Raw genomic sequence first — 23,195 nt, 5'->3', positions numbered from 1 at the left:
CTCGATTGCCTGCATGTTGTTTGCTAAGTGGATTCGAGGAAAATGAAGAAATTTAGAAGAACTTCCGAAGCATCTGAAGTCTGAAGATAGGCGGCGGCCAGTATCCGTCTATACGGATTTCGTTATTCCAATTTCCCATGCTCTCCCACGGTGGCACTATACACACCCACATGACTCGGATGTATTTCCAGAGTGGTTGGAACTTTTTCGCTAACAGTTCTATTGATAATACTACTACTCAGCTGCTGCGTCGGATATGCAACATGGGCTCCGAGGCCCAACTTTCAGACGATGCGGGAAGCCTGACTGCCAGTGACCACCCCCAGTGAGAGCTTGCTCTTGGTGTTTATATAGGCCCAGGCTCCTTCAAGGTCCCACTACTGCTTCGAGGAGTGTGCCCGACATTGCCCCCAGGGCCCGGGAGTCCGAAAGGTTATGCGAGTGCCGCTACTGGTCCATGCCTTATAGACAGTGACAAAACTGAGTATGGTCGAGCCAGCTCAGTAAGTTCCCCCCATTCGTATACCTCCCATCACTTATCAAATTATTGGAAGGTTTGTTGAACCGGTACTATTTCCTACTGGACCAGATACACGTGGATCACACTCTAAAGGAAAGCGACCTTTGGCGTTGATTCTAATATGTGATGCGTGATAAACTTGAAGTTATATATTCCAGTTGATTCCGATTGAATTTTTTTTAGTTCATCTAGGTTTGCAAGACCTATGTTGGTCTTCCGTCATGTCATTGCTACCCTCAAGGTATCACCATCCCCTTTGAGACGTTCGCTGGCGAGTGGCGACCTTGCATATATAATGTTGATTTAGAAGTTGGTTTGTCCTCCCCGTTTTCCCTTGTCTCACTATGTCCTATGGGAATGGCAAAGACGTCGAACTCGCAGACGTGGGCCCTGCCAAAAAAAATGTACTCGTTACAGACCTGCATATTAGTGAAGGGTCGGTAGAAGTGGATGATACAAACAAGGAGCATCTGCAGCCCTATTCATCCTCTTGTGAGTTCGTGATCGGTATTTCATACTATATAATTTACCGCCACAGTCTTTTCCCCGGATCTGGCTCGCATCCGAAGAGAGTACTTTAGTATTATCTTTCAATCAACTGGTATGACCCTACTATTGATGTGGATACTCTTGTCAGTGTGAGTAGCCGAATTTAACCTGTGGATGAGGTTTGTTATGACACTATTGCAGGTACTGGGCTGCACTAGCATATTCTGATCGACTAACAAGCAATCTTACCGCTTGGTTCATTGATCGCGACAACGACACCATTGGACTTGCACTATGGGCAGCCATCAACAACGATACATCGCCAGGACCTCGATTGGGCTGGAGTCAAGTCGACCCTACCATATTTGCGAGCGACGAGGACGTGATGCAGGCGGTCATCAGTGAACAAATTTGGTTAGCTCTTGTCGGTAAGTTATCCCTCCGCGTGTTGCATCTTTGACCATTCATCTTCCCCAGTTGAGACAAACGCTACTGACAAACTGTCTGCTGCGAGACAAACTGGCAATAGCACATTCAACCCCACTTCCTTGCTCACTGTTTACTATGCTACTGTGCATATCCTCAACCCACGCGTGCCACACGGCAGCTAACATTGTGTCTGTAGGCTCGTCATGAAGTCGCGATCGGCACTGCCGTCATTCCAATCTACAGCAACCTCCTCGGGGAGGCTGTGTCGTCTCTCGCTACTACTTCTGCACAGCAATATTTCGCGCGAATCTATGCGCAGGGTCAGGCGAATGAAACTGCTTTGCAACTGATTGCACAAGCCCCACAAACGATTTCTCCTGGCATCGGCTGGACCACTGTCGACCTTCGGCCATTTGAGTGGGTCATGGTTGTTGTCCCTCATGCGATCGCTCATGGTATTTCAGCGCGCCCGTGGCGAGTGCCAGCCTGGTTGTTGGGCAGGCTTTTCAATTAATATTTACGTATGTGTTTTTTTTTTGCTGAGTCACCCCTACGTTTCAATAACAGCGTTACAGGTTCATTATGGTAGCTCTCCGACTTCTATTCACTGACGAAGCTCACCCCCGCACAGGTTGAAGCCAATGCGTCTGCTCGAGCTCTCGTTCAGAAACATCTCCGACTTTCTTCCTACCTCCTACTTCGCTTTGCCGTGCCATTGCTGATCTATGTACCTATGAGCCTAACATACGTCCTCGTCAGCATGACATTCGGGCTTCCAATAAATGCAAAGTATGTGAAAAACATCAGTGATTATTGCACACTGACCTCTTTTCAGGTTTTCAGCTACGGGTGGCTTCTTCCTGATGTGGATATATGTTTACCTAGGCACGAGCACGATTGGAATGTCATTGGAGTCCATGGTCACCGTGCTTCCACCACGTCTCACTCCCTTCTTCCTGTTCCTACTCGTAAGTTTTCCCCATGAGTTATCTCTGTAAACCAAGAATTTCATGCACAACCTATCAGATCACTGCCAACCTCTCAAGTTCAGTCTATCCGCACGAGCTGACGCCTAACTTCTATCGTTTCGGCATTGCCTTTCCCTTCTGGTAAGTCTAGCCTACCGTATCTACAATTCCTCTGCACGCTAAGATTGGGTGTTCACACTGTACAGGAATGTGTGAGTATCCATATGTGCACAATTGCTATGTGTTTATCCCCCATATTAGGGCCCAGGCGATGCGGACAATAGTATTCAATACCCACTCGTACCTCATGCGCAATGCAGGTGTTCTTAGCGGGTGGATTATTCTCTCTGCACTGACGATGACATTGTTCACATGCTATCGTCGCGGCCTCGAGGTCAAGGCCGCAGCCAAACCGAAGATGGATGGAAGGACGTGAGGTGAGGTGAGGTGAAAGTGTCCGAGAAGAAACACAACAACAATGCGATCGCCTGTTTTCGTCTGTTACCCAGAGTTATATACGTTCCCCCCCAACTATGTGTATGGATTTCTTTTAGGATGTAAACACAGAATGAGGAATTGAAATGAATATTATTGGAACGACTCGGATTTTAAACGAGACAGATGGCTGAAGGAGTAACAGTGTCGCGAGCACTTTTGTCGTCGCTTTGAAGCATATTTGATCTGCTTGAGTCTGTCCTTCCGAAAAAAAGAGGTGGTACGTTAGTGGCACTAAAACTCGCATTCCTTTCAATTGTGCTAGTGGAAGACCAAACAGGAGGGGTTCACAAATTTCACTGGTAAAGTCGTGCAGCAGGTTGCGGACGAGATGATTCAGGATTCTGATCAGCAGTGCGAGCGTGGTCAATATTAGTGCCCGGTCATTGGGATCTGTAATTTTAGGGTAGCTCGGAGCTCGTGAAATGAAAGTGGAAGCGCTTGCCATGTCTCGGCAGCGAGATATGAAGTGAAGAGGTCAGAATGGTCGTCGTCTGTGCTCAAACTTTGTGATCCTGTTCCAACGAAGCAGTCTTTGAAATTAGAAGACTGCCAAGGATTGCTCTTGTCGTCGGTCATGGGGGGTGATGTACAAGTTTAGATACGGCCCACGTTTGGTATACGTGGTCCACGATGTTAGTAGATGATGCCAATATGGATAAGATTAGATTACATCTCATGCACACGCCCACTGGCAAGCAGGTACGACATTCAAGTTGATCAGGCACCAAACACATTCCACAACACTCGCCATCTCATCCTCCTCATCGTCAACAATAGCGTCTAACCACATTTCGTCGACGTGTCACACGTCCTTCAGAGACAACTGTATACTATACCGCCTGTATACCTGCATGTAAATCTGTATTGTCCTTCACATGGCACCTCCCAGGCGACGGGTATCATATGTAATACCTCCACCCACGGACAATGTTCCACGGCTTAGGCTACCACCATTTGGAGTCCCCCGCAATGGTTCTATACGCCCGCTACTCATACACTCTCAGACACCGCTGGCCGACAAGAAGAGCATTTCGGACAATTCTCATCCAAGGCATCGGCTGGGCGCCATGTCTCTCGCCCTCGACACAACCACGCGTCTCGAAGGTCGGAACACACCGGAAGGCATTCTTTACACTGGTGGAAGGGATGGACTAATCATATCATGGGATTTGGGACTTCCGTTCAGGCAGAGACATGATGGCAGGCACCGCAGAGGTCGGTTAGACAGGTGGGAAATGTTGACCGGGATGGGAGATGAAATACTCGCTGAAGAAGCTGAGGAAGACGAGCGGCGAGATGGTGATGTGCTAGGAGATGTAAAGGAGGGTGGAGGTCGAAGGCGAAGAGGCAGCACAACGGACCAGTTACCGTACGAACTCCAGTGGCAGTTGGACACCGATGCGTTGACATCAGGATCGGTGAGATACACTATTCATTATGGTCGTGCGTAACTGAATGCATCTCTTGTGTAGCCTTCCAGCTTCCGCCAGTGCGCACAAACCCATACAGACTGGGTAAACGATATCTTGCTCTGTAATTATAATCAGACAGGTAAGCACATGGGATGTGGCGGCGCGTAATGGGCTGACCACAAGCAGTTGTTTCTGCGTCATCTGATGGAACCATCAAGGCCTGGCATCCCCATGCTATTTCTCCCAGTGACCCCACTGCAATAGGGTCTCACGCCGATTATGCACGCTGTCTCGCTCTTTGGTATGTATCCCTCAAACATAATGGTTTGTGCTGACATGTGTTTAGTCGTGAACAAAATTGGATAGCTTCTGGCTCATTTGACCGGACTATCAAACTATGGGATCTCAGCCGAGCATCGATAACGCCCGAACCATTCCTTACCCTTAACCCGCCTGATGCTACTGCTCCCAAAGCCTCTGTATATGCAATAGCCTCCGACCCATATGGACACGCTATTGCAAGTGGATCTCCAGAACGTGTCGTCAGGATGTGGGACCCGCGCTCGGGAAAGAGGACGGGGAAGCTCGTCGGCCACACGGACAATATCAGAGCTATTCTGATGTCAGAGGACGCGCGATACGTAAGTTATGAAAGCTTCGATAATGATTTTTCCTCATGAATTTGGCCAGCTCCTCACAGGTTCTGCAGATGGTATGTAACTCATCGTGATTCTCCTAATATTTTCCTGAATATTTGTACCATTAGCATCCATCAAGCTATGGTCATTGTCATCTCAGCGATGCCTGCACACGTTTGCATACCACACAGATTCTGTTTGGTCTCTACATTCAACACATCCCTCGCTCGAGGTGTTCTACTCTGGCGACAAATCGGGAATTGTGTGCAAAGTCGACGTGGAGGGATGCGTAGATGTTTCCGACGGTACCTGCATCACCGTTGCGCGGGAATCTTCTGTTGAAGCTGGGGAAGGTATCAATAAAATTGTGACCGCGGATGACGGCCTTCTCTGGACCGCCTCCGGTAACTCGAGCATCAGTCGCTGGAGGTTGCCAAAATCCGCACCGAAACGAGTCTTAGATGAAGAGAGAGAAATTATTTCTGATAGCTCCGTTGCTACAATCTCGAGGAGACAAGTTTCCAATGGACCTGATTCTATACAGTGGTCTGCGCCATCGTCTATACATCAAGGTGCATATACATTTTTATGTCAAATTTTCACTACTGAGCTATCGACTAGTTCGTAGGGATGACGCTACAGCGGCGTACCCCAGTGTCCCTCTCGCATCATTTGTACGACTCACTTCTCCTGATGGTCCTTTCTCCCCTTCTTCATTCGCTCTGCGTGGACGCGATCCCGAGGTTGCAACATTATACTCTGCTGCATCCATCGCCTCCGTTCCCGGAGGACGTTCACCACTCCATGCTGCCTTCCACCACTCTTCCTCCCTCATGCCCCCCAATACCCTCCGGAGCATGAAAAGTGAAATTTCGATGGCGCACACCGATATTGATCCAGTGCATGACTCTCGAACAGCATACGAAGCTCGGGAATTCGCTGCCGATGCCGAGCCTCTAAATGCCAACCCAGATGCGGTGATAGCAGGCTCTCCTGGCCTCGTGCGAGCTATCTTGCTGAACGATCGGATGCATGCGTTAACGGTAGACACGACGGGCGAGGTCGCTGTCTGGGATCTCGTGCGAGGAATCTGCAGAGGTTGGTTTGCCCGTGAGGAGGTGCGTGCCGCGAGTAGATCTGGCAGTACTTCCGGCAGTGGGCCTCGTCGTGACAACGGGAGTGTGACAGGGGGTGACAAAGAGCGGAGTCCTCGTGAGGCGCTTGAAGCAGTTCGAGAGCGCATTGAGGGTGAAGCTGTCAGTTCATCTTGGTCGTCTGTTGACACGAAAACTGGCGTACTCACTGTGCACATCAATGAGCGCTGTTTCGATGCCGAGATATATGCAGACGAAGCTGGCTTCGACCACGACAGGCATTTTGGCGATGAACTCCGGTGTAAGGATATCCTCCTTTGTGTAAACTATCATCATCTAATCCAAATATACACTGCAGTCAACATTGGTAGGTGGGTCCTACGAAATTTGTTCCTCGGCTTTATTCGCGAGGAGCAACGCATTCGTCGTAAACGTGACACCCACGGTTCAGAGGCTGGTCACTCAATACACCGTGCTACAGCTCCGCAGCCACTGGAACTGAACGGGAACTCTTCGAGCTCCACACTGCGGCATTCCTTTGAGTCTTCAACAAGGCCGCCGCGAGCTCCTGTTAGCAGTGCGGTCGTCACATCAACTACTTGTCTACCCGCTGTCCTTCCTTCACTCCCTTCTTTGACGCGACCCAGCCCTCTTCTTACCCCGATGATACCGCTCGTTGCGCTGAAATCTCCCCCACCGCTATCCATCATTCCGCATTCGCCCCCGAACGATGCCACCCCAGTTCCTCGACCAATACGGACGCATGGCCTTGATTCAGTGACTTCACTCCAAAGCGCGTCTCGGGACGTGGATTACTTCTCTCCCCAACCCCATGCACGGCGCCCGTCTACGGGAAGCACTGCGCTGTCAGATGCCGGTGATTTTTCTGCATGGAGTGGTCCCTCGAGTGTTCTGGCAACACCGACACCAGGCACTCCTAGCGGCAGCGGGTTCATAGGACGTCTGAAGAGTCTTGGTAAAGGCACTGTGAGAAAAGCGACCACCGACGCGTTGCCGGGCTCACCTATATCTAGCCCTTCTGGCAATCTGGCTGATACGCCAATCGCTCCGGAGGTAAATATGGCGAATGCGAAAAGTTGTGTTTGTCTGACCGCCTATTTATCCAGGTACCTACAGACACCGTTGAAAAATCGCCTGTGCAGGCGCTCCTCGCAAACCCCATATCACCTCCCACGTCCAGCGATGCACCCACTCTGATGTTGCCTCCGACAATGACAATATTAATATCTGATGAGGTATATCCCGGATGGAGAACAGTCTATAGGGGCTGCGTGTCGACTACATGGGCAGACGTTTACAAACTGGAGTCAACGGTACCTCTGTGGCTCGCTGAATACCTGCTATTCAACAAAATTACAAGCCCGCCTGTTGTCAAGGTGTCTTTTGTGCTGTTACCCTGGCCAGGCACAGAACTAGGACATGAGCCACTGCCTGAGTTGCTCAATACGTCAGTGGATTTAGTTCAACTCGAGAGTAATCTAACGTAGTCTTCAAAAGGTCACAGTCCAAATTAACGTCAAGCAGGTTCCTCAGAGTTCGCAAGCTGACCCATCATGTGAGTGAATCTCCTGTGTGGGCGGTGTGCAACAACTGATATGAAATGCAGGTTCAAGAAAAGCTAGATAAGATATCTGGCAGTCCTATATCGACAGATCCTCCAGCACATGATGATAGCCAAAACTCGCATGATCGTGCTAGGGGTGAAGACCTGTACGAAATCCTCTGCAACGACTCTGTTCTGCCGCTGGATATGACTCTGGCTGCTGTGCGGCATTATTTCTGGCGCCAGGCTGGCGAGCTGGTGATGCACTATCGATCTAAAATTCGGACGAATGTATCGAGTGTTAATGTGCCTACTCCACAAAATATGTAATTCCCTGTAGAAATACTTATGTATGCGATACGAGATTAACGTGTCTGTTAGCTATAGAGCGCTGTTTCTCTTTCGAATTTCTTTACTTCGCTCTCGTATCCCATGGGAATTCGGGCCAGTAATGACCGACACTGTCGGTTCGGATCTCGTGGCAGTGATTCTCATCATCCATGGATAAAACTACATACATAGCAAGGATTGTACACCGAACAGTGGCAGCTCAGTGCTGCAGCGGTTGTCGTGGTCGACAAATCTTGGCCTCGGCCGATAGATGGACTGCCAAGGGAGCGACTATCATTTGCAATTGTGGGTCGTACTCGCGTCCGAGTCTACCCGGTCCCGTCACCGTTACCTTCTTTGCTGTCGGACATTGACTGCCAGTGAGCGCTGGGCATTGGGCAAGGCATCGAATTCGGGACCCTGTTAGAAGTCAGAACAAGCTTGTACTCAGTGATCAATTTAAGCCATCAATCTCGGATTCTCGATAAAAATCAAAAGTGGTCTCATTCTTACATCTGGTCAGATAATTTAAAGATCTGGCCACTCCAAGGTAACGTTTGTCCACTCTTTCGATATCCTACAGCCATACTTAACCAACGCCCAAGGATCTACCATCTTGTACCAGTACTCTTCTTGCTTTTAGCCTTCATCGTCAGCCAGAAGTACCGTGCCCTAGACACCGTCTCCCTAGCCTTGAACAGTTCGTCCATACCAGACCCAATCTTATCACCAACTACACATTCGACCCACACGCACACAATGTCGAAAGCAGACAAGCGTAACAAGTTCCTCGCCGTATTCGAGCGCATCCGCGAGGAGCTCATTGTCCATATGAAGTCAGAGAAGATGCCTGAGGACGCTGTGACGTGGTTCAACGAAGTAAGTGTTTTTTCGTGGGTTCGTGAATAGTGATGTTGATATCTGCTTCCAATCTTCCTGCAACCTGCTTCCTTCGATCGGCTAGAACCTCACTTACAATGTTCCGGGAGGAAAACTCAATCGCGGCATATCTGTCGTTGATACGGTTGCTATTCTCCTCAACCGACCTCTAACCGACGATGAGTACTTCAAAGCCGCCCTGCTTGGATGGTGCATCGAACTCGTGCGTCCAATGCCTTATCGGCTTCTTCCACGTTCAGCCAATAGTACTTACTTATAATTATAGCTACAAGCCTTCTTCCTCGTCTCTGATGACATGATGGATGGTTCTATCTCGCGGCGCGGTCAACCTTGCTGGTACCGCGTCCATGATGTCAAGGGCCTCGGAAAGGTCCACAACGTCGCCATCAACGACTCGTTCATGCTCGAGGGTGCTATTTACCACCTCCTGAAGACTCACTTCAGGCAAGAGAGCTACTACGTGGATCTCTTGGAGTTGTTCCAGGAGGTATGCAGCCCCTTCTGCTAAGTTTTTACCTTCTGACATGGACGTGCTGCAGGTCACATACAAAACCGAGATGGGTCAACTCGTCGATTTGATCACCGCTCCGGAAGATAACATCGATATTCGCAAATACAACCTCGACAAACACACCTTCATTGTACGGTATAAGACCGCATTCTACTCTTTCTACCTCAGTGTAGCGCTCGCCATGCGTATGTGTGGTGTCCCCGATGTATACGAGCTCAACGGAAAGACCGTCGAGCCATACAAAGAAGCCGACCGGATTCTCATCCCTATGGGCGAGTTCTTCCAGGTGCAAGACGACTACCTGGACTACCACGGCACCGAGGAAGAGATTGGCAAAATAGGCACGGACATCATCGACGGCAAATGCTCCTGGTGTGTGTGCACAGCACTCACGTACGGCACAGAAGCGCAGAAACAGCTCCTGTACGAGAACTACGGGAAGAAGGGTGCAGATCAGGCTGTGCGGGAGCAGGCTGTGAAGGACATGTACAACGACGAGCAGGGGCTGAACATTCCCAAGCGCTATGAAGAGTATCAGAAGAGGGCGGTGGCGGAGATCAATGCGATGATTGATCAGGTTCCTGAGCCTGGTGCGGAGGAGGTGATTAAGGGTGATAAGTTGAGGCGGGATGCGTTCCGTGTGTTCTTGAGCAAAATCACTGACCGCAAGGCGTAGAATAGGAATGTCCATGTAAAAGATCAATTACTGTAATTTTTGCTTGTGTTGGACTATTGGAGATTCATGGACCCTAGCGTAAGGCATAACTATTCATCGCAAACCATCCAACAACACCCACATCGCAAATTGTGGCGCATGTGGGACATACCTGATAAAGGACAACGGAAAGGTACTAATTTGCGGGCTTGGAAAAGTGTGGCAGATTAGAACTTCAGTGAGCATGAACCCATGGATAAGATCTGAGTCACCAGCCGCGTGAACTTTCATGATACGCACGGGCAAAGCGAAAATCATAATAACAATAATGCAAGAAAGCAGAACGATAATACAAGAGGGGTTTAGGGTACTGGAGTCTCAATGCACATGTTGCGGTGGATACGGGCCTGGCCCATGATGCGGTTGCGGTGGTAGGCCCTGGCGTGCTGGAGATAGGGGGAAAACTGACGAGACAGCAGTGGTTGCTTCTTCTCTGGATACCAGTAGAACCCATCAATGAAGAGCAGACGGAGAATGGACATGGACAAACGCACCCAAATACAGTCTTGATCAAGTCATCCAGCATTATCTCTTTCTTTACCTTTTCTTCCTTCGCCTGTGCCCTCGTGATCCTAGTATGGGACGACATCAATGCGTGAGGACCTTCCAGATAAATTTAGCGCACCTGAGTTCCTCGATGAGCGCCGCATGGGTGTCGAGCGCGTAGCGCATTTTCGCCTTTTGAATTATGTACATGACTAGCGCAGGCGTGCGGCCCATGATCAGACCAGTCCTAGGGTCCATGAGCCTCTGCAAATGCGGTGGAAGTCCATCATCCTCTCCATAGTCTTCATCGTCGTCTTCCTCGCGCGTGAGGGCCGAGAAATAATCCCCTCCACCCCCGATGCCGTTTTCAAGCTCAGAAGGCGTCTGTGGTTCGAGCTTGAAGGTGTTAAATGCGGACTGCTCGGGCGCGGGCGCGTTGGCTTGAGGGTGGGTGGGAGAGAGAGACCGCTTGCGTTTGCGTGTGCTTAGGGAGCCACGGCCGGAGGGTGGAGGGGGCATGTTATGTTGTAGTCGCATGTGCTTTGCCAGTGCGTCGGAGCGGGTGAAGGACTTGTCGCATTCTGGCAGTATTTGAGTGAGTGGTTACAAAGAGAAGCGAGACTAGGATAAACTGAGCTGGGTAACGATTGGGATAGAGAGGTGAAAGTATAAATGGCAAGAACGGAGTAGAGGCAGATCGGTGATCATCGTTCGATTCAAAATGGAAGAGAGAGCAAAATAGTAGAAGAAGAACTGAAGGGAGGGCCCGCCACTCACCTGGCCGGGAGCAAATGAACGGCTTCTCGCCGGTATGAGAGCGGATATGAGATATGAGGGCGAATCGCGAAGTCTGTGCGAGCCCGCGACGGTTGCATGTCGCCCACTCGCAAGTGTAGTTCGACTTGTGCACGCCAATGTGCGCTGTACACGTACAATTGATGTTTAGTCTCAAAGACGTAAGGATATGAACGCACTTGTGTGGATATGTTCTATGAGACTGGGGAGGTGGCTGAAGATGACACCGCAGTCGTCCCAGAGACATGTCATCGTGTCCGACCCTGCTGCCTCCCCATGCTCAGCATTTACAGGCCCCGGCGAGCCCGTTTGGCTCACGCTTGGTTGAACAAGTGATTCGTCTGATGAGGAGTCATCTTGTTGCACGGTAGAGTCTGAAAATACAGGAGACGGCGAGCGAACGTAGGCCCCGTACGACATTGTCGACGAAAGATGTAAGCGCTCGTTGGGCGGCACGGTGATGAGCCATTTAGCGATGTTTGTACTTACCAAATTCGGTGCTATCATTTCGACTTTTTATTGATTCTTTTCTTGTTCTCTTCTCGACGTTTATCGATACCTTGTTCACGATAAGCAGACGTTTCGGTGACCGTTCCCATATTTAATAGAAGCTCGAGCTACGAATCTCCGCAAGCCGTTGGTCTGGGGTTCACAGTAACTGCAGTTTGCAGAACCCACTTGACAAGTTTTGAACAAGGCCCCATCTTTAGCTTTGCCAACTTGGCAGATTGGCCTGGGGATATCATGATCATCAAAGGGCACAAGTCCAATGGTCAACCATGAAACGAGTCCGCACTGCGCTAGCCTGACCAAGGCAGTCGGGGTCTATAGGATTCTCTAGGACCGCCAACTTTTCATACCTCATGGCTCACAATAAATGCAATCATGGCAGCAATTAAACGAAGGGAGTGGATCGCTGGGGCTGTTGTTGAAACAAATAATCGGCACGGCCCTACTGACCCCGCAGATCGCTTGGGTTGTCGTTGAGGCGGGTGAATAGCGTGACCCTACTGATATTAACCTAACACACTCCTTTCTTCTTTAGCTTGACGGTCTTGGTGCCGTTCATACCTACTAGAAGCTTCGTGACCACTACTAAGATGGTGAACTGGAAGTCGCAGGAAGAGATCCAGAGGGATTCCAGTGCGTTTTGGCGACAATCACTTGGTTTTGCTGATCCGCTCTCGGTGATCTTCCTGAAGCTTATGCATGCCCTCCTTGGTCTATATGTGCGAGCACAACTTGTTCAAGTAGTGGTTATTGTTGTGATCTAATAGACGGCTCAGATGGGAATTCTTTGTCTCCCTGGACTTCGAGTGGGCAGTCCTAACGGGCAAGACGAGGTTTCGATGGCCATTGGTAAGGATTCTTTTTGGTACCTTTCTGGAATACATTGCTGGAACCGGCGTTCACCAGATCTTCTAAGTACTTTGCTAGCCGGTATCTTCTTTTGCACTGATCAGAATGTGAGTCCAACATTCTTTTTGCTTTATCGGCTCTCACTCCTTACTTGGAGCCGTAGCCCTGGATTCACAAAGGTACGTTGAGATATCAATTCTTCTCCACAAACGGTTTTGTTTCCCACTAGCGAAATCGACTGCCATGCACTGTATGCCATTAATCAGGCGAGTACTCATTGTGGGACTCACAATCGTTTTATACTCTTCAAGATTGCTTCGGAGATTCAGGTGAGTGCTGTGTGATACATACATGTCATCGATGCAGTAAATGGCTTACTATTATATTGGGTGCGTCATGGTGCCGCCGAAGTTCCAAAATAACAAGCATTAATGGGGTAGTGGTAACCTGGGTCGTTGCCATCGACCCGCCGGGGGTTCGATTCCCTCTTAATGCACTGGCGGTCTACTTTGTTTTTGCTGGTTTGTTAACCTCTATTTTTCTTCAATGACATACTGTACATTGGCGCTGAGTGCTGAATCTGAAGTTCTTAAATGGGTAAGTTGGAGGTTCGTTACTTCGAATCAACATGGGTGATGTCAACATCTCACAATGAGACTTTACGAGAAGTTCGACTGATAAACTTCTTCTCGGGTATAACTCGGTCATGCTTCTCTAGCGACTGCTATATTTCTGCCAGTCATAATGACCTCAGAATTTATTTCCCCAGTTTCCTGCACATCCCGCCATGTTCACCCATCTACTGGTGTTGCTTTGCGTGTCTGTCTCCGTGATTGCTACACCTGCTCCCGAACCCGACGTTGTAGTCGTCGCCAACGACGTGGGAGGCTGCACTTCGGGGTTCCCGGTGTGCTGTGCAGTTGTCAGTGACAATTATGTGCGTTTCGGATCCTACCTTCAATGGAGCACGTGAACTAACTTTACCTGCCTCCGCGTTGCATAGAGCGAAGGTGCAGGGTGTTTGATGGTGCCTAACGTGAGCGCGTGCAATAACTCAACGACGACCACACTCTGCTGCGAGGGCGTGCGTATTTTAAATTTCAAGAGTATTACTAGCATGTACTCATCGTCGACGTAGGTCAGCGCTATAAAGAAGACCGGAATAGCAGGGAATTGCACTGCTTAGTTCTAGAGATGTACAGCATGTATGCCAGTGTCTTCTGCGCCATTAGATAGTTGCAAGCAAATGATTTGCAGAATATGATATTGATATTATGGTAGCCCACGCCCCCAATCGCTAAGCGTAAACATATCTACTAAGAGATCTTCCCAATTCCAGACCAGTTATTTGTGACCCCATTTTTCTTTGTTTTGTGCGGGGAATGCCCCCCCCCCCCCCCCCCCCCCCCCGATTTATAAAATTGAGGGCAGCTCGAGATGTGTTTCGTTCTTGTGTGTTGGACATCAAACAGCTGATCGTGGAATGTCTATCGACGGCGCTCTGCGTTGCTTGCAGGACTCCTTCTCAGTATCGTGTTGCCACCACTGAGGGCCTTGTCAATTTGGGCTGCAGCCCCACCATAGTCTTGACTCATATGAAACATCTTGTCGTGGATCAACATGAGTACTATGGTTCCATGAAAATGAAATAAACCATCATCTATGACACTCCCTTCTTCTCCTCGATCTCCAGTTCACTCGTCTCCAGTTCACCCACGTCCACTTCAAAACTACCTTCCTCATGATACGGGACTCCAATACCAACATTCCCCGGGGGCGAGACCCAACATATCACCGAGAACGTGACGAATGATATCACAAGACCTGCGTGATCACCAAACTTTACTGAGTATTCAACGTTCCGTTTCATGGCGGCAAACTTACCGACGAAGAATGCGATATGGAAAATGCGCACCCACGCATTCCACGCAGTCGCGTCGCGGGTTGTCATGATGAGCCCGGGCATGGTTGGGAGGACACCAAGCACCCAGGCGAGTGGAGCGCGCCAGTGGACGCCATTGCGGTACCTTGGCAGGAGTAAGAGAAAGAAGATGCATTGGGATGTTTGCGCACCAGTAAATAGAACGCTCGCCGCCGATGTAGCAGTCCTCAAGCTTGATTATGCATCTCCTCACTACAAAGTAATCGGCGAGAAGGATCCCAGAAAAGGGAGCGACTAAATAGGCATGGTTTATGTGTGATGTATAAGACTTCTTTAACACGTACAGAATATTCCGAAGCCAGAGATCACGGTTAGGAAAGTTGAAGCATTGGACAGGTATTGCCAAGGGTTTGAAGCTAGCCCCAGAAAGGCGATCAGGTAAGCACCCCTCCTGATGTTGATGTAGCGTCTGAGGAAGAATATTTGTGTTGATCTGCACATGTGAGGTACAAATGCAAAATACGTACGGTACGACACCCCTACTCGTGTGTCAGATAGACGTTAAGACATGACAACACGGACGTACGAAAGATCCATTCCGACGCTCACAGAGTTGAGAACAATGCTAATGCCGAGCTGGGCGCATACACATCCGAGTCCAGCAAAGAAACTGAAGCAGTCAGAGAAGGAGCTAGAGCATATTTACGTATGACGTACATCGCAGCACGAACTGTCCGACGAAGAATTGAGCACCCACACCTACCGCGAGATCGTGCTTACCTCTTGGGGAGTCATTACTAAAGAAATGAATTAAGCTGTGCCCCGGCGGATGATCCCTACACTTACTAGTAATCCTGTAGAGTTGCGAGAAGCAGGAAAGGCTCCCAGATCAGACTCCCTAAAATTTCTTGGGCGCAGGACGTGACGATGATGCCGATCGTGGCACATACAATGATGCAAAATGGACTGGGAGTAATCAGCCAGGTTGAACCAAGGTGAATATGGGTTCTGCACGTACGCGCCGATGAGCTGAGATAGCGTGGGCGCATCTGAAGGGTCAGGTCAGTATGATGAATCAGAGTGTGATGAGCGCTGGACAGACATGGCCGGTTGGCATAGCGTGTCCAGTCGCTTTGTCCGACAGTCCCGCCACCCCTTTCCAGTATATTAGGTGCGCGTGCAACCGACGAAAGGGAAATCTCGTACCATGCACCAAGAATCGCGGTGATGCCGAATAACATGGCCCTATTGCATTGCTTATCAAAACATCTAACCGTATCTCAGGTCATGATCTCACCATCCTGTTCCACCGTGAACGGGACTGGCTTGCTCCTGAAACAAGGGACCGCCAGAGTGCGTGTTCGAGACTGCCCAGGCAAGAAGTCCTATCAGGCTGCATTGTAGATTAAGTGCGGCGCTGTGCGAAATCGGAATGGTGAGTGAGCTTACGTGCTGCCAAACATGACAGAGGAGGCTATGAATAGTTTCTGGAGCCGCTCAGGAGGGACGCGCATGATTGTGACGAAGAAGATGTAGTAAATGCTGCATATGGCATGTTAGATTGAATGGAATTGTGGCGAAAGGATGTATCGGACATTATGCCTATGAAGTCCTTGGTCAGCAGCATTCCTCCTGCTAACGTTTGTTTCCTAGGACATCGCGCGTGAGTGACAAACAGAATGTGACTTCATGAACTGAATCTGCTGACATGTGGGCAAATCCTAAAAACAAGATCAAATAAGCATCGCCCAATCTGAAAGGAAGGTTACGCACCAGGAATGATAGCGCCGATGGTCACCTATTCAGATGCGTGGAATGAAGTAAGACGCGCGAAGACTTGGGGACGTACCGCAACGGCTGTGTGAGATAGCGCAGTTTATCAACAACGGAACAGAGAACACAAGTAGAAAATGAGTTACCTTGTCCACCCCAGTAAGCCTGGAGCCCATCCCAGCTAAATGGACACATCTACCCTCGGCACTTGAAAAAGAAACTCGAGACTCACAAGATTGTCCTTGAGTTATGATATCAAACAGTGTACCCCAATTTGCCTAGCGCATCACTCACGTAAATGCACGAATAAGAACAGGAAAATAGGCGCCTCTGCCAAAAAAAATCAACATTATGTGGTGCCAGTTGCTGGATACTCACCGCATGCCCCAGCTGAACCTACACGCCACGGTAAAGCCTATGTGATGTCTTTAAGGTGTCAGCATTTCGACGGAATCCGTCCCGTAACCACAGCATCCCCACCTCTCTCCCATCCAACCGCAGGCGACACAAAGGACCCCAACAATGAGACCTCCGATGACGAGGGACGCGATAGCATGTTGCGCGTCTAAGCCATACGCGAGGAGTGTGCTGCCCGCGGCATACCCTGAAATGCAGAGACCAGAGATACACCAGTAGATGAAGTAGGACCAGATCTTGTAGGTGCGGCGCTCCTTGGGCATGGGGATGAGGTCGCGGTTGAGCCATGATGTGTTGGGCACTCCAGGATCGGTGGGTACTTCAATGTACTGGAGGAACCTGCGCCAGCGAGAAGGATGCAGACCTGTTTCCTTTGAGATGGTCATCGTGGGTGGTTAGTATGAAAGTCTCAACGCTGGTGGTGTTGCATGTGGAACTACTTGAGCTCCTTGGAGACGATTGATCCGAAGAACGTACTTCAGCTCCCCATTCTGCAGGGTAACGTTACGATTGCTCCACGTGGTTGCTCGTCTGGACTCCGAATTTCAATCCCGGCTCCATACTTAGGACTAATGAATCGATATCATCGGATTCAAGGGGCCCATATCATGAACGCATGAAATTTGAATCAGTACTGTAATGTCATTGGACGGTCAATTAATCTCTAACGCCCCAGATATCAGGCTCTTACATAATTAAAGTGGATTTCGAAACAACACCCCCTCAATATTTTTCCTTTTTTACCATTTTTTCTTCTTCTTATGTGTGTCCTCCCAGCGCCTTACGTGCGTGCGTAGTTCTGAGACGCTCACCACAATCAAGCCATCTCGTAAACATTCGTAGGCATGCCAGCAATTGATTAATGGCGCTTTTTCTTCTTACACCTCATCATGTAATCCTATGCCGTACGATCAGTAATCTTGCTCAGGAATGCCCGAAATACGTCCCGCCTCAACCTGTCACCCCTCAGCTCGTCCTGCGCACCAGGCTCTGGTACCAGCTCGATCATTGAATTAATTTCCGCCACAGTATTCTTCGAATACTCCTCGTAGTGCTTGGGAATGTTCAGCCCCTGCTCGTCGTTGTACATGTCCTTCACAGCTTGCTCCCTCGCAGCCTGGTCGGGACCCTTCTTGCCGTAGTTCTCGAACAGGAATCGTTTCTGCATGTCGGTACCGTGCGCGAGTGCTGTGCATACGCACCAGGAGCACTTGCCATCAATGATATCCGTACCGATCTTGCCGATCTGTGCCTCGGTGCCGTGGTAGTCGAGGTAGTCGTCTTGCACCTGGAAGAATTCGCCCATGGGAATGAGGATACGGTCGGCTTCTTTGTACGGCTCGACGGTCTTTCCGTTGAGCTCGTATACGTCCGGGACGCCGCACATGCGCATGGCGAGCGCAACACTGAGGTAGAAGGAGTAATAGGCAGTTTTGTACCGCACAATGAAGGTATGTTTGGGGAGGGTATATTTGCCTATGTCGATGTTGCCCTCGGGGGCGGTGATTTGGTCAACGAGCTGACCCATCTCGGTCTTGTAAGTTACCTGTGTGACTGGAGTAAGAGAGGCTCTATGAGGTGCAATGAAACGATGTTGTGTGTACCTCCTGGAACAATTCCAATAAATCAACATAATAGCTCTCACACCTGAAGTGATTCTTGAGGATGTGGTAGATCGCGCCCTCAAGCATGCATGAGTCGTTGATGGCAACGTTATGTACCTTTCCGAGCCCCTTGACATTAGAGACGCGGTACCAACAGGGTTGGCCACGGCGCGAAATAGAGCCGTCCATGATGTCATCGGAAACAAGGAAGAATGCTTGAAGCTATCAGGGTGTGACCATGGGTAAATAGCTCAGAACGAAGGTCGGAGAACGTACAAGCTCGATACACCATCCAAGAAGGGCAGCTTTGAAGTATTCATCGTCGGTTGGAGGGCGGTTTAGAAGAATTGTGACGGTGTCAACGACAGATACACCACGATTGAGTTTACCTCCAGGGACATTGTATATTAGGTTCTGTTTGGATGGGAGGTCGAGAAGATAAATTGCCAGAGGGTGCAGTGATATCACACCAGTGAGAATATATGGTATATGACAACATTAATGGTGGGCAAGATCAAAACGTAAACATTGGAACACGTATAACTAACCTCGTTGAACCACGCAATGGCATCTTCAGGCATCTTCTTGGACTTCATGTGCACAACCAGCTCTTCGCGGATACCCTCAAATACTGCGAGGAACTTGTTCCGTGTATCTGCATGCAGCATCGTGCACAAATAGGTAGCGAAGGGATTGAATGTGACACTGATGTGCGGGTGAATTGGGGCAGGGATTGACGGACACTTAGGGATACAGCGCTTTACTATAAGAACTTGATTAATATTATATGAGACGACTTTCGAATTTAAGAACTTGCTGAACGGAACGTGATGAACTATGTTCTATGACATTACACCGTCCTGTGCGCATGCTAGATGAGCGAATGACAATTCACCCGGTAATCATGAGATCCCGATGTTCCTGGTGTGTCGGCCGACTACCCGAACCTAGGAAGGGAGTAGCCTGAGGTTGACTGATAGTGAAACGTGTGAGCATGATGATACATATATACTTGAATCACGAGTCTTAATTAATGGAATGGAACATAGGACAAGTGAAAAATGGTCTCTAACTAAAGTTACCAAACTAGATGCCAGGACTCACATTTTACTGCACCTTCGATTCGAAGAACGAGATCCTGCTAAACTCGAATGATGACCAGGGACAAAATGAATTGACCGGTCACCACTCTCGAGACAGCATTCGAGCGATGCGAAATAAACATGGAAGCTATCCAGGCATGGTCGCCGCAGTGCGCACTGCGCGGCCCAAAGATGAAATAGCGAGATCTGTGTGGAAGTTGTCACGCGTAACGGAGATCAAATTCACGGTCACATCCGAAGTGCGTCACGAATAGAGCGTAACCCATAGCAGTACTTATGGACTGAACATAAATATTTTCAACATAGAGTCCCCATCCCCACGGGAAAAAACGGTTATGCTAGGTGCAATTTATGGATGGGAGCACTTTGTTGCCCACCTTTGACCATTGGGTTGGATTGGAACGCTAGATAAGTTTCATTGCATCATTTGGATGCGCGTCATAAGCATCACTGTCAGCCTCTGTATAGCTTATAAGGATCCCGCCGCCTCTGTTTTCTCTCCATCTCGCTCTCTTCCTGTTTCTACCGCCTTCGTATTTATTGTTCCCCCTTTGGCACGTCCTAGCGCGCATCCTCCCTCTTCTACCATATACTCATCTCCCCTTTGCATCGCTGCGACCGTGAGGCTGCCATCGGGTACGTGTTAGTCGCTGGTCTTGCCGCCGGTGTATTTGCTAGCTTCTCTATTGTCTGCCCGCCCGCCAAAGTAGTCTCTCCGCAGCGTCATTGATCCTCCGTCATTCAGTCTCAAGGAGCCATGGCTGTGTGGTATGCTTACAAGGCGGAGCTCCATATTTCCCGCTGACATTCTCTTATATTCCCGCCCGCGTCTTTAGATGTCTTTTCATTGTGGTTGACCACTATTTTTGCTATGCTTGGTGAGTTCTTTTTTTGGGTAAAGGGTTAACGCGTGCGGTGGTCGCAGGAGCGCGCCTGATGTATGGTACAGCGTGCATCAGCCGTGGGTTTTGTGCAGTAGGTGTGAGCCTGAGGCTGTCGTTCGTGATGGAGTAGTTAGTTGCTCGAACTGAAAGGTGAGTAATTGACTGTCTGCCGCCTTCGTCTCCGCCGCTCGCGTGCCACTTCGTTCTTCGGCCAATCGCTTCGTTCGCCTCTTACCTCGACCACTGTTCTGCGATTCTATGCACGAAGGACCACACATCAGTCATATCCCCTCACGCAAAATTCCACCTTGCACCGTTTGCGCTCGTCGACACTGCACGCTCGCACGCTCCATTCGTGCTATTCAACCCTCACCCGCACGCCACATGGCTGCCCTCCTCATCTTTTTTTTGCGCTGACACTACATTTTGGGCTCACCCGGCGGATCCAAGGTGCGTCTATGACAGGCGTTGTTGGCTACTACAACACATGTCTATAGACGTACCTTGAAGTCTGGGCACAGCCTTCCGTCCCTCAATGGTCAGGACAATTCTTGGACTGCTGATCACTGGCATCCCCCTAGAGATTGATGTTCCTGATTTCGCAGAGTACCACTGCACCAGAGAACAGAGGTGATCATTTCACACTGGCCTTCGTTTTCCTGCTTCCTACTCTCCGTCGTTTTCATCTCGTGACATGTTGTACCGAGCTATACACGCGTGTAGACATACCTTAGATTGTGTTACTTCTCCTTTTGACATTGGCGTGATTGGCTGGACTGAATTGAACAGGAGGCATCATTGGTGGCGCGATCGATCATTTTATTATTGCATCGAACCTGAAGGCCTGACAGATCGAACAACAGAGGGAGAGCAGTTAATATACGATTGTAATACACATGCTACATATGCTAGTGATGGCCGGTGACCTCCACAACACGCCCGAACCATTGTTGCGAATATCACGCAAGTGTAGCAGCTCTGGTAAGGAAAGCCTCCTCAATGTCTCGTCACCGTACCACGTACCAAGGTGCACTCCAGCTGAGCCGCCCGACAGTCCGGGACTCGCGGTAGACTCCTACAACCAGAACCTTCAAGGATGCAAAATTGACTCGGTAGGTCGGTTGAGGGCCAGTTGTGACGAACATCTGAATTGAACAAGGTATGAACAACCATTAAGTATGGGTATATGACAGAATAGAGCGTAGTAAATCAGTGTAGATAGTAAATTTTGGTAGCAAGAAATATTCAAACACTATGCTACGCCCAAAAACAGTTCCAGTTGGATTGGCTTCAAGTTCCAATCGAAGGACATAAAGTATACATGTTCAGCTTAGGCAAGGGAGTTGACGATAGCATCTACGCAGTCGAGTGCCAAGCCTTGCACATCCAACCTCTTGCTACAAAGGGGGTAGATGCTAACGAGCGATGTCAACCGACTTGAAAGCAGGGAAAAGGAGAAAACTCACTTGTCACTCGTCTTTGCAGCCGAGCAGGACAGGCCCACTTTGCCAGTAACAGAAGTATCCACATTTAAGAAACGGAGCAGCTGCGGAATGAAACTGTCGTCCGACGACAAGACCTGCCTGCAGTAGGTCAAGGTGTATTCAGAGTCGCACGACTCAGCGCGACGCGCCATAGATGGCGACTTGACATTGGATGAGGCGCTCTTGAGGCCGGTGGCAGCATCAGTTGCAAATGAACTCAAGTCTTGAGGGGGCGAAGACTGGGTGGACTCGTGGGTGGATGGTACGGAAGGCATGTGAACACCTGGAATGTGACCTTCCCGGGGCATATTGCCTTTAATCACAGTGACCTTGCCAGCGCCTTCCACTGTAGACTGCACATCAGATACTAGTGTGTCAGGATTCTCGGGCGTTGTGGCGCTAGGTTGGGGTACTGTGTTGTTGGGTTGAGTGCGAGCGTAGAAGGAAATGGATGCTGAACTACTGGGGGGCTTGAGTGTAGATGCATCGGGTTTTTCCGAGTCATCCTTGCTCGACTTGTCTTTGTCCTTCAAGTTAGAAAAGGCAAGCGGCGGCGCAGGAACGCTGCTGCGAGCAATAGAGGGATTTTTGAGCACCGAGCCGGTAGAGGCATCTACCTTGGGGAGTGTGTCTGTGACAAAAGTCTCACCCTGAGGGAGAGTGACGCCAGGGACGCTGGAAGTGTCCTTAGGAACTGTGGGAGCCTTCTCCTTCTCTGCGTCAACTTGGGGAAACTGGAGGGAAGGTTGGGCCTCCTCGCGAACATTGCGTACACTGGGGACGCCGGCGTAGTTTGTGGATGGGGTTTTAACATCAGAGGCGCTGACGCCGAGGACGTGGACGCCGGCCAGGGTACTAGGAATGGAGCCGGTTGGAAGGGCAACTGCGAAAGCAGCACTGAGGATGATCAAAAGAGCGGACTTGTTGAACATGTTAAACGAGTGTGGGTGGGTCGTGATCTGGGGTAGTAGCAAATACGAAGGAAGTTCGACTGGGGTGCGCACCAGGCGAAGGTAAGGTTTTTATATGCTCGCCATAGTGTTCGGTACGGTGGTTGTGTGCCACGCGACCCTGCAGAAAACAAGAACTTGATCAGCACCAATTCCGGACCAAAGATATAATCACGTACTTCCGTTACTTCCTTAACCAATCGGTTAAGGATGTGGTGGAGGTGGTGGTTGAACGTTACTTAACTTTCAGCACCAGTTGGGCCTAGCTCGAGCCTCAACTTTCGTGCGAAACGCTCATCAACGCGCTTTCAGGCGATTGGCTGCAGGGTGAGATATGAACAATTTGCAGGTGCAAAAGTAAGTGATGTCACATCATGCATCATCATGTTT

At 49.7% G+C, this 23,195-nt stretch overlaps 8 protein-coding genes and 1 non-coding gene across 9 annotated transcripts; 5 read left to right on the top strand and 4 right to left on the bottom strand.

Moving 5' to 3' along the window:
• Positions 1 to 864: 864 nt before the first annotated feature.
• DEU56DRAFT_916205 (uncharacterized protein) lies at positions 865 to 2,842 on the top strand (the record flags this gene model as incomplete). Its single annotated transcript, XM_041357837.1, has 12 exons — positions 865 to 1,012; positions 1,059 to 1,158; positions 1,211 to 1,437; positions 1,487 to 1,581; positions 1,635 to 1,855; positions 1,903 to 1,959; positions 2,014 to 2,023; positions 2,070 to 2,227; positions 2,274 to 2,406; positions 2,465 to 2,547; positions 2,613 to 2,618; positions 2,668 to 2,842. The coding sequence occupies 12 exons, from the start codon at positions 865 to 867 to the stop codon at positions 2,840 to 2,842; spliced, it is 1,413 nt and encodes a 470-aa protein (XP_041204873.1).
• A 1,129-nt stretch (positions 2,843 to 3,971) lies between these two features.
• Positions 3,972 to 7,942, top strand: DEU56DRAFT_743233 (uncharacterized protein; the record flags this gene model as incomplete). Its single annotated transcript, XM_041348996.1, has 11 exons — positions 3,972 to 4,322; positions 4,377 to 4,455; positions 4,500 to 4,617; positions 4,663 to 4,957; positions 5,007 to 5,028; positions 5,083 to 5,526; positions 5,576 to 6,349; positions 6,407 to 7,122; positions 7,176 to 7,516; positions 7,567 to 7,624; positions 7,676 to 7,942. 11 exons carry the CDS (start codon positions 3,972 to 3,974, stop codon positions 7,940 to 7,942), a joined length of 3,465 nt encoding a protein of 1,154 aa, XP_041204872.1.
• A 759-nt stretch (positions 7,943 to 8,701) lies between these two features.
• DEU56DRAFT_743165 (farnesyl-pyrophosphate synthetase) lies at positions 8,702 to 10,029 on the top strand (the record flags this gene model as incomplete). The annotated part of the gene is made up of 4 exons (XM_041348992.1): positions 8,702 to 8,821; positions 8,907 to 9,044; positions 9,108 to 9,329; positions 9,382 to 10,029. 4 exons carry the CDS (start codon positions 8,702 to 8,704, stop codon positions 10,027 to 10,029), a joined length of 1,128 nt encoding a protein of 375 aa, XP_041204871.1.
• A 234-nt stretch (positions 10,030 to 10,263) lies between these two features.
• On the bottom strand, positions 10,264 to 11,826 carry DEU56DRAFT_823237 (uncharacterized protein). Its single transcript, XM_041354195.1, has 5 exons — positions 11,529 to 11,826; positions 11,332 to 11,475; positions 10,694 to 11,135; positions 10,563 to 10,640; positions 10,264 to 10,501 (listed from the first exon to the last, which is right to left on the bottom strand). Exons 1-5 carry the CDS (start codon positions 11,767 to 11,769, stop codon positions 10,387 to 10,389), a joined length of 1,020 nt encoding a protein of 339 aa, XP_041204870.1. The 5' UTR covers positions 11,770 to 11,826; the 3' UTR covers positions 10,264 to 10,386.
• A 1,307-nt stretch (positions 11,827 to 13,133) lies between these two features.
• DEU56DRAFT_t91 lies at positions 13,134 to 13,204 on the top strand. The gene has a single exon. It is a non-coding gene; the product is annotated as a tRNA-Gly (tRNA).
• A 132-nt stretch (positions 13,205 to 13,336) lies between these two features.
• On the top strand, positions 13,337 to 13,986 carry DEU56DRAFT_558258 (uncharacterized protein). Its single transcript, XM_041346802.1, has 3 exons — positions 13,337 to 13,645; positions 13,712 to 13,792; positions 13,847 to 13,986. The coding sequence occupies exons 1-3, from the start codon at positions 13,496 to 13,498 to the stop codon at positions 13,892 to 13,894; spliced, it is 279 nt and encodes a 92-aa protein (XP_041204869.1). The 5' UTR covers positions 13,337 to 13,495; the 3' UTR covers positions 13,895 to 13,986.
• A 272-nt stretch (positions 13,987 to 14,258) lies between these two features.
• Positions 14,259 to 17,405, bottom strand: DEU56DRAFT_823210 (permease for cytosine/purines, uracil, thiamine, allantoin-domain-containing protein). Its single transcript, XM_041354194.1, has 24 exons — positions 17,258 to 17,405; positions 16,844 to 17,195; positions 16,742 to 16,789; positions 16,658 to 16,693; positions 16,596 to 16,604; positions 16,510 to 16,544; positions 16,440 to 16,447; positions 16,364 to 16,388; positions 16,299 to 16,311; positions 16,186 to 16,239; positions 16,040 to 16,132; positions 15,888 to 15,983; positions 15,797 to 15,835; positions 15,693 to 15,745; positions 15,609 to 15,639; positions 15,437 to 15,556; positions 15,371 to 15,387; positions 15,308 to 15,320; positions 15,177 to 15,260; positions 15,118 to 15,129; positions 14,935 to 15,059; positions 14,782 to 14,884; positions 14,593 to 14,735; positions 14,259 to 14,532 (listed from the first exon to the last, which is right to left on the bottom strand). The coding sequence occupies exons 2-24, from the start codon at positions 17,164 to 17,166 to the stop codon at positions 14,369 to 14,371; spliced, it is 1,644 nt and encodes a 547-aa protein (XP_041204868.1). The 5' UTR covers positions 17,167 to 17,195; positions 17,258 to 17,405; the 3' UTR covers positions 14,259 to 14,368.
• Positions 17,406 to 17,658: 253 nt separating this feature from the next.
• DEU56DRAFT_558179 (farnesyl-pyrophosphate synthetase) lies at positions 17,659 to 19,375 on the bottom strand. Its single transcript, XM_041346801.1, has 4 exons — positions 18,933 to 19,375; positions 18,661 to 18,798; positions 18,385 to 18,606; positions 17,659 to 18,326 (listed from the first exon to the last, which is right to left on the bottom strand). The coding sequence occupies exons 1-4, from the start codon at positions 19,050 to 19,052 to the stop codon at positions 17,679 to 17,681; spliced, it is 1,128 nt and encodes a 375-aa protein (XP_041204867.1). The 5' UTR covers positions 19,053 to 19,375; the 3' UTR covers positions 17,659 to 17,678.
• A 2,120-nt stretch (positions 19,376 to 21,495) lies between these two features.
• Positions 21,496 to 23,160, bottom strand: DEU56DRAFT_823189 (uncharacterized protein). Its single transcript, XM_041354193.1, is given in 5 exon segments — positions 21,496 to 21,786; positions 21,838 to 21,898; positions 21,925 to 21,926; positions 21,946 to 22,926; positions 22,985 to 23,160. The coding sequence occupies 4 exon segments, from the start codon at positions 22,785 to 22,787 to the stop codon at positions 21,702 to 21,704; spliced, it is 990 nt and encodes a 329-aa protein (XP_041204866.1). The 5' UTR covers positions 22,788 to 22,926; positions 22,985 to 23,160; the 3' UTR covers positions 21,496 to 21,701.
• Between the last annotated feature and the right edge of the window lie 35 nt (positions 23,161 to 23,195).

This window comes from Suillus clintonianus (assembly GCF_016758775.1).
Source record: "Suillus clintonianus strain FC179 chromosome Unknown DEU56scaffold_81, whole genome shotgun sequence".
In the NCBI taxonomy this organism is placed as follows: domain Eukaryota; kingdom Fungi; phylum Basidiomycota; class Agaricomycetes; order Boletales; family Suillaceae; genus Suillus; species Suillus clintonianus.
The sequence above is the reverse complement of the archived record's forward strand: the minus strand, read 5'-3'. Positions and strand labels throughout refer to the sequence as shown.